Below are 9184 nucleotides of genomic sequence, written 5' to 3'. Positions count from 1 at the left end.
CCATGTCTTTATTTGTTATTTTACACAAACAGCTATTAGAACATCTCCAATGCAAGTACCTTTTAAGTTTCTAAAATTTCACACATCATCTCAAAATATATTATTTTATTTTCTCTCCCATCCATGTCACATTTGATAATTTAAAAAAAAAAAACTTCAATGCTAAGCAATTCTAAAAGTTGACATTATAATTCCACAAATCATTATTTTATATATAATTTATTCTAATTATAAATATTGCTATAAAATTCCACTAATAATAGTCAACTAAATCTTTTTTTTATATTACAAAAAAAGTAAGGATGTCAAAAGGAGTGCAAAAAATTGGCAACATTGTCATAATCATTTAAACAATATCGTCAACTAAATCTTTTTTTTTATAGGAATTCAAGCATCCTATATCTCATCCAAAACCCTTCCAAACACGTGCTCTTACCAATCAGCTAAATTTTACCAAACAAGTTTACATAACCAGCTAGTCAAATCAACTAAAACTAATCAGTTAAGAGCTAATATAATCTAATCGCCAAACAAGCATGTCTAATATTTAGTTTTTAAAGTTCGGAGGACCAATCGGATATTACAGAAGGTTTCTAGAGGCAATCTGAATTCCTATAAATCATAGATTTGATCATCTTTATTTCATATTCATACAATTGAATTCAACCTTAGAGAAAAAAAAATGTATCCTGTAATCTCAATCTTTATCTTCTTCCTTCTGATTCTTCCACTCTACTTTCTTCTAAAAAACAAATCTTCCAAAAATGCCCCTCCAGGATCCTTAGGTTTCCCCATTATAGGCCAGTCTCTGAGCTTGCTGCAAGCCATGAAAACAAACACAGCAGAAGCATGGCTTCAGGAAAGAATCAGAAACTACGGTCCCGTCTCGAAAATGAACGTTTTCGGGACGCCGACGGTATTCCTCCATGGTCAGGCAGCTAACAAGTTCATATACACATGTGATCACACCATTCTTGCTAATCAGCAGCCTTCCTCCATCAGAAGGATCATTGGAGAGAGGAATATTCTGGAACTGAGTGGACATGAACATAAGAGAGTAAGAGGTGCTCTTGTTTCTTTCCTGAAACCTGATGTTTTGAAACAATATGTTGGAAAGATGGATGAAGGAATCAGGAAGGAAATCGGAATTCATTGGCATGGCAGGCAAAAGATTTCGGTATGTCTTTTTACTTTGTCGATGATCCGGTTGACACGATTATTATTTTCGAATCATTTATATCATATATAATGTGGAATATATATATGATATCCGTTTTGACACTATTAAACAAAATCCATTCGCATCTATATTACACGGAAACAGAAATGGATATGGAAACGAAAACGGGAATGGATACCGGGAAACATAATTTCTAAAAAAAACGGAAACGTCGGGGAAACATATAAATATTAAAAATATAGAGTCATATTTATAAATATTAAAAATATAGGGTCATATTTATAAATATTAAAAATATAATAATATATTTTAAAAAACAAGAACCAAGAACAAGATAAAGAAAGTTCAAGCTCAATCCAGATTTAAGAGGTAGGGATTATAGAGGAAAAAATATAGGTAAATTCTTTCAAATTGAATGATACAAGAAAGAAATTATCAGTCAAATAGAAAGTTTCGATTTTCCTAAACTTAGACTGAATAGGAATTTCAAAAATATAAAGTTCGAATTTTTAGAATTTTAATCGAAATAGATAGAGGAATCTGTTTAAAAACTGCTAGAGGAGTTTCATATTTTGGGTAATTTCGGAAACGTTTGGTATCAGTTTCCGGGAGTTTCCGTTTCCCACATCTACCGGAAACGTTGAAATGCTTGTCATGAAGAGTTTCCGTGCATCATAGATTGACATGATACTGTTTTGGCCTTTTAGTTTCGAACTTGGAATCCTGATTTTTCGGGTCACGATAACACGATTTATGAAGACGACCCGTTTGACACGAGTATCTTTTAATCAAGTTTAGAGTGATAAGTATATTACTTTGAGCAAACTCGGGGAGCTAATATGCCACGTCAAATAAGTTTATTAGGTGGTTAATATATAGGTCACTTTAAGTAAGCTGAGAAGGTAATAAGATATATTTAAAGTTCAGAGAATGAATCGGGTTTTTTAGCCAAATTCAGAAAACTCCTGATGTATTTAGTTGTTTAGTTGATCACTTAATTTGTGCCAGGGGCGGAGAAAGGGGGTCACCGAGGGTCCCTTGACTCCTTACTAGGGGACAAGTTAGGAAAAAATTAGAATTAGCAACCTACATTACATGCAAATTTACCGTCGATAATTTTAGTATTTTCAAAATTTGTAGCGAAATAGTCGTCGTTAATGCTTAGTCTCAAAAGAAACTTGCATTTTTTAACACATTTTCATTCATTAATCTCTTATTATTTTGTTCTGATTCCACCACGCTAATTCCTTTTACCAAAAAAACAATAGGTTATGCCATTTACGAAGAAACTCACTTTCAACATGATGAGTTCACTTATAATCGGAATAGAGAAAGGATCGAAAAGAGATATTCTTGGACAACATTTCAACCAACTCATGGAGGGAATGCTATCAATACCCATAAATTTGCCCTTAACAAGCTTCAACCTTAGCCTAAAGGCAAGTGCAAAAATTAGAGCTTTGCTAATGGAGCTTATACATGAAAAAAGAGTAGCCATGGAGCAACAAAAGGCTTCTCCAAAACAAGATCTTCTCACTTGCTTGCTTACTCTCCGAAACAACGACGATTCACCCGTGTTATCCGATGAGGAAATCGTAGACAATGCTATTGTTGTTATGCTTGCAGGCCACGACACAACTTCCGTCCTCCTCACTTTCTTGACCAGGCTTTTGGCAACTAATGCTTCGGTTCGTGCCAACATTCTTCAAGGTATGTATGTGTCAGATATCCAATATTGTTCTTTGAGGTACCTTTTAAAGTGAGTTAAGTCATTGATTACATGACATTAGAGCCTTGCCTTCAATATTTTGTCACTCTTTGATATTTCCTTCATGTTCCATATGATTCTAGATGTGAGAAACGGGTGTTAGATATCTCACATTGCTTAATTAGGAAGTTATATGAACTCCTTATATGTGAGGTAATCCTCATCATAGTATCAGAGCCTTGTATACAATTGGTCACCCGTTCATATACGTTTTATGCCCCATATTGTTTTAGGTGTGAGGGTCGTGTGTTAGATATTTTACATTGTTTAATTATAGAGCTATATGGTTTGTTATATATGTATAGTAAGGTCTCCTTTGTTGAGGTAATATTTGGAGTGAATTAGATGTTTGTTTATAATATACTAATTCTTCTATTTTGAATAAAGATCGGATTTCGGTCACACGTACTAACATTTGAAACTGCAGAACAAGAGGAGATAGCTAAGAGTAAGGCTCTAGGGGAACTTTTGACTTGGGATGATCTCACAAGAATGAAATATACTTGGAGAGTAGCAATGGAGACTCTCAGGATAACTCCTCCAGTATTTTGTTCTTTCAGGAAAGTCGTAAAAGATTTCGAGTACGAAGGATTCTCGATTCCAGAAGGATGGCAGGTTTTGATTTTCAGCTTCTAACTAGTATAATATTTCCAGTCTTGGGTTAAATGGCGATGAGCTACCAAGTAGGACTTTAAGTTGACTCGTCACATCATATTTTTTGTCTTTTTTTTCTCAAATCTGGCTGTATGGACTTTATTGACACCTAAATTAAATGTTAGTAATTTTACCTATACCAAATTAACTTTGGTCGCATACTACCGACTGACACATAATTACAACATGTCAATGATGGTTGATACATTTCACTATGTTAGATGGAAACATAAACACAAAATGAAATGAAAACGAACACCGAGAAACATCATTTTAAGAAAATTTAGCTAGAAAATGGATACGAAACACGGAAACACTCTAATGAAGAAGAGTTTCCGTGCAAAGTACCTAATAATTTAATCAAAACTTGCTTAAAAATACTAAATCTTTTTCGTTTTTTCAGGTAATGTGGGTTAGCACCATGACTCATATGGATGATAGTTTATTTCCAAATGCATCAAAGTTTGATCCAATGCATTTTGAGAAACAATCATCAATCTTACCTTATAGTTTCATGGCATTTGGAGGAGGACCCAGAATTTGTCCTGGAAATGAATTTGCAAAGATTGAAACTTTAGTTACAATTTATAATCTAGTGACTCAGTTTTCATGGAAGCTTTCTTCTCCCGATATGTCATTCTCCAGAGATCCATTTCCAAGTTTTAAGAATGGTTTAGAGATACTAATTGAGCCAAAAATTATTGCTAATGTTAATTATTGATTATGAATTTTGATAAAGTTAAAGAGAAATGTGGGAATGGAAAATTTGTATAATTGTATGAGTGGTGTAAATTGATGAATTATAAAGTTATCGGTGCGAGTCAAGATAAATTTTATTCTTAACGTTATATAAATGATATAAAAACAAGGTCCATCGCGTGCAAAAGACGTAATAAAAATTCAGACAAGATAATGTTTACACTATGTCGGTTGAGAAAAAGATTCCATTAAAGATTTCTTTGTGTCTCATCAATTATATTATTTATGGTTATTTTTTACTCACAATTATAGATATATTTTTATACTTTATTCTATAAATTACTATCTCTGTTTCATATTATATGTCTTTTTAGAGATTCTTTTTTGTTTCATATTACATATCATTTTATATGATCAGTACACGTTGAGTCATCTTTTTTTCTGCTATAAAACGTGGGTTTACGAAAATTAATTCGAATAATTGACTTATTATAGGAATCAATAAATAAAGGGCAACAATGTCTTTTTTCTAATATCCTTAATTTATATACAACTCTCTAAAAAGACTTGTAATATGAAATGGAGGGAGTAAAGATAAATAATACTATGATAGTATCAAATTTAGCCTTAGAATTTTCGGAGAAGTATAAATTTTCCTAATATATGAAATAGAACAAATTTATCTCTAACATTTTCAGTCAAGAACAATTGTACCCTTACGTTACCAAAAATTTGAAAAGATTGGTCTGGATGTTATTCAAATGTTACATCGGCCCTTCCAAACATCCATTTATATCTAAGGTATTTAGTATGTTAATTAGTTAAAATATTAATAACTAAGTCTTATACATAAAAGTTAATCACAAATAAAATTGTAAAAGTGTCTAAAATGTTTATTATGTTATTAACATAGTTATAAATAACCAACAAAAAAAATGTACGGAATTGCTTCAGATTATCAACAAACTTGTTTGAAAGATCTAATGTGACAATCAAATAACTGGTAAACAAATCCGTTTAAATTTTCAATTAGATATGGATAAAATTAATCTTGTTTAAAAATATCATGGATAAATTTATAAGTATTTCGTACGTTAAATTCAAATATACACTTTCCCAAAAATGTTATATGTCAAATTTTGCCCTAATCCCAATCATATTCTACAATTACCTTGAGATGTTCTTTTGATAAGTTATCAATTTTACTCCAATGAATATACCAGATTTAGTCTTGATGTATAAAACTTAGGGCAAAGTACGAAAAAAATGCTCGTGGTTTGCCTTATTTGTAAATAGAGGTCTGTGGTTTAAAAGTTTACAAATAGAGGTATGTAGTTTTCTTTTTTTTATAAAACAAAGTACATAAAATTAAACGTTTAAGTAATTGATGACAATAAGAGCGTTTTTTAAATTTTTTTTCAATTACATTTATATATTGACAAAACATAGATCCAAAAATCAAATTGCAACTGTGTAAAATGACCTTAAATATCAATTTAGTTCGTAAACTGTCAGATTAGTAAAAAACGTGAAATTCCACCATATTATTTATTGTTTCGATTTAGGAAGTTGTTTTTTTTCGGAGGTTTTGTTTTGCTGATATATAAGAATAACTTTTTTTAAGATAAAAATGTATTTAGTTGTAATCAAAACTTAACAGTGTAATTGTAATGCTTTGTTTTCTAAATAAAATATACCACAGACCTTTATTTGTAAACTTTTAAACCACATGCCCCTGTTTGCAAATTAGGCAAACCACAAGCATTTTTTTCGTACTTTTCCCTAAAACTTAATCTCCAACCTAACTTTTCCATACGATGTAATTTCAAACATAATTAATAAGGAATATGGATAAATTTGTCCCCATTCCCGTACTAATAAGAAATGGGGATCCCATGGATACCCGTTCCATTTTGTAAATTCTTTTCTAAACTAATATCAAATATATACGATTTACTAAATATAATTTATTTTTAAAAAATAAACATAAAATTGTGTTACCTCTGATAACGATTAAACATAAAAAGCAAATAAAAAAAACATAGATGAGAAGTAAATCGACTTGCCTTATTATACGAAAAATAGAGATGCGCAAACCAATCTAATGAATCGAGTTGGAAATTCCAATTTATAAGTTTGAATTAAATAGGAAGTTAGAATTTTCATAACTCGAAATTGAAATTTTATTACAACAGGAGATTAAGAATTAGGAAGTTTTAACTGTATTTAAAGTGGATTCTATAGACTATATGATATAATTGCATTTTAAGGTTAGTTTCTTTTTACAAATTATATTAGTATTTAATATATAAATATAAAATAGAATTTTTTATTTCAATATTTCATTTTAATGGGTATATCTATAAGTATCCCCATAGGGTAACCCTAGCGGTAATAGGTTGGGGATCCCCATGGGGCAGGGATAGCTATTATCGTCCCTAATCCATTCCCGAGAATGTGGATAATTTTCATTCGCATCCCCAACCCTATAAAAATGGGTATTGGGGACAGTGACGGAGCCAGGATTTTGTATTTGAGATGGCTAATTTTAGCCTTGCAAGCAGTGTTGTTGAATTTTTTCGAAATCCAGTCCGTAAGGGCTGGGCAAATTTTTTTGGCCTCAATCTCCTAAAACTTTATCGTTTTGGATGAATTTCTTATAATGTTTATTAAATAAAATTTAATTCAAAAATTAAGTTTTTGAGTTTTAAAAGTAAAAAATTGATTTAGAAAAAAAAAATTAATTCAAAAGGGTTAAGAAGATAAATACACCAATATGAATTAAAATTGAGGGGATGGGGGGGGATGGGGGGCAGGGGGGCGGGGGGTAGGGGTGAGGGGGGATGTCCACTAATGAAGGCATACTATTGATGGATGGAGTTGGCGGCTTGGGGGGCCCGGAGCCCTCCCGAGCCCTGGGTTGGCTCCGTCCCTGTTGGGGATTCCCCGATCCTAATGGGACACGACCTAGTGGATATCGGTATTACCATCCCCATTGACAAGTCTATTATTCTCTACTAACCAAACAACAACTAAATAACTTCAAAACGAAAATTTTAAAACATTAAAGTTATCTAAAAATATCATCGGTTCTTGAAATTTTTTATTTTAAGATTGTCAGCGATTATTTTAAAGTGTTAATTGAAATTTAATTATCATAATGTTAAAATATATAAGTTGAATGACTTTTATGTTACAGTATAAAATTTAGCACGGATACCGTAAAAACTAGTATGGGTGTAATTTAGCCATAGATGTCAATTACCTCGAGGTCTTCTTTTACTTTTAAAATTATAATTATCTACATCAAGTTGACCCACCAATTATAAATTTTCTCAAAAATTGCATCAAATCATTGAGACAATATGAAATTAATTACAATGCTCTTTCCACTAATTTAATATTATATTGTCCACTAAACCATACTTTGTATTTGTTCTATCAATTTGAGTTTCATTTTCTTGAGAAAATTCAAAATCATGCCGGCACTAATTGTAAATAATTTTCAGTTGTTGATTTTTTGGTATAATTGTTTTTTTTTTCTAGAATTATTTCCTTATTAAAAACGTGTTTGGAAATACTGTTAGTATTTTTTTATGGTTGCTACCTTTTTTTTAAATGATTGATAAGCTTATAATGAGTTTTTTTTTTCTTTTATAAAATTTCCAATTACTCCGGTTGAAACTGAGGGCGAGCCTTGGCGCAACGGTAAACGTTGTTGTCGTGTGATCAAGAGGTCACGGGTTCGAGTTTTAGGAGCGGCCTCTTGCCAAATAAATTGGTAGGGGAAGGCTTGCCACAGTACACCCTTGTGGTGGGACCCCTCCTCGGACCCTCGCTCAGCGGGGACGCGTAGTGCGACCGGGCGCCCTTTACTCAGGTTGAAAATCTTCCGATAAGTGACGGAGCTAGGATTTTATTTTCGATGGGGCTAAATTTAGCCCTACGGTTTCGAGTAATTTTCTAGAGTCAAGTTTCGCAGGACTGGGCAAAACTTTTTTGACCTCCAGCATGATAAAACTGTTTCGTTTTAGTGCATGAACATATTTAAATTTTTATAAGTTTAACTTTAATTTCCTAAATTGAAACCGGGCTAATTATTAATCTAACTCATTTGAGGGGTCTATTAACATATTTGACACACTTTCCTTTCATTTTACCAAATTAGACACTTTTATCCATTCTGAACAAAAACACCCTAACCTCCCCCAACCTCCTTCTCCTTTTCATTTCTTTCAAATTCTTACAACAAAATTCAATAATTCAACTCAAGATCTAAGCATATTCATACATTATTCAAGTTCATATAAGTATTATTTCTTTATTTTACATACATATTATTCAAGTACACAGTTGGTTAGTTGAATGTTTTCTCGTTGAACCCGTCATTTCCGATTTTCTCCATTTTTATCGCATCGATAGTTGCTCCTATCGCATTTGTGACGACTGTTGTCGCATTTGCGACAAGAGCAACTGTCGTCGACAGGAGCAATTTTGTTGCAAATGCAATAGGAGCAACTATCGATGCGATAAAAATGGAGGAAATTGGAAATGACGGGTTCAACGAGAAATTACTCAACTAACCAACTGCGTACTTGAATAATGTGTATGTAAAATGAAGAAAAAGTCAATAAAAGAGAGAAGATGAAACGAAGTGAGGGCGAAGAAGACGTTTGAGAGTTTGAGGAAGAAGGTGAATTGAAATAAGGGTATTTTTGTTCAAAATGGATGAAAGTGTTTAGATCTGTAAGATGAAAGGGAAGTGTGTTAGATATGTTAATGGACCCCTCAAATGAGCTAGATTAGTAATTAGCCCATTAAAACTCCTAAACAATTATATTATTCTTTATAAATTGAATATTTACATTGACATTTTGATTAGG

The 9184-nt window shown here is 32.0% G+C and overlaps 1 protein-coding gene across 1 annotated transcript; it reads left to right on the top strand.

The window, feature by feature from the left end:
• Positions 1 to 682: 682 nt before the first annotated feature.
• LOC136233790 (cytochrome P450 716B1-like) lies at positions 683 to 4323 on the top strand. The gene is made up of 4 exons (XM_066023479.1): positions 683 to 1177; positions 2449 to 2890; positions 3376 to 3563; positions 4006 to 4323. Exons 1-4 carry the CDS (start codon positions 683 to 685, stop codon positions 4321 to 4323), a joined length of 1443 nt encoding a protein of 480 aa, XP_065879551.1.
• Positions 4324 to 9184: the final 4861 nt, after the last annotated feature.

The sequence above is a fragment of the Euphorbia lathyris genome, chromosome 6 (genome assembly GCF_963576675.1).
Source record: "Euphorbia lathyris chromosome 6, ddEupLath1.1, whole genome shotgun sequence".
Taxonomy (NCBI): Eukaryota; Viridiplantae; Streptophyta; class Magnoliopsida; order Malpighiales; family Euphorbiaceae; genus Euphorbia; species Euphorbia lathyris.
Note: the sequence above shows the minus strand (reverse complement) of the source record. Positions and strands in the feature narration are given on the sequence as shown.

Excerpts from the sequence above, each read along its gene's own strand:
- LOC136233790 (XM_066023479.1), top strand. The coding sequence starts at position 683 with ATGTATCCTGTAATCTCAATCTTTATCTTCTTCCTTCTGATTCTTCCA. Across the intron at positions 1,178-2,448 it reads ATGGCAGGCAAAAGATTTCG|GTTATGCCATTTACGAAGAA; the intron begins GTATGTCTTTTT and ends AAAAAACAATAG. Across the intron at positions 2,891-3,375 it reads TCGTGCCAACATTCTTCAAG|AACAAGAGGAGATAGCTAAG; the intron begins GTATGTATGTGT and ends TTGAAACTGCAG.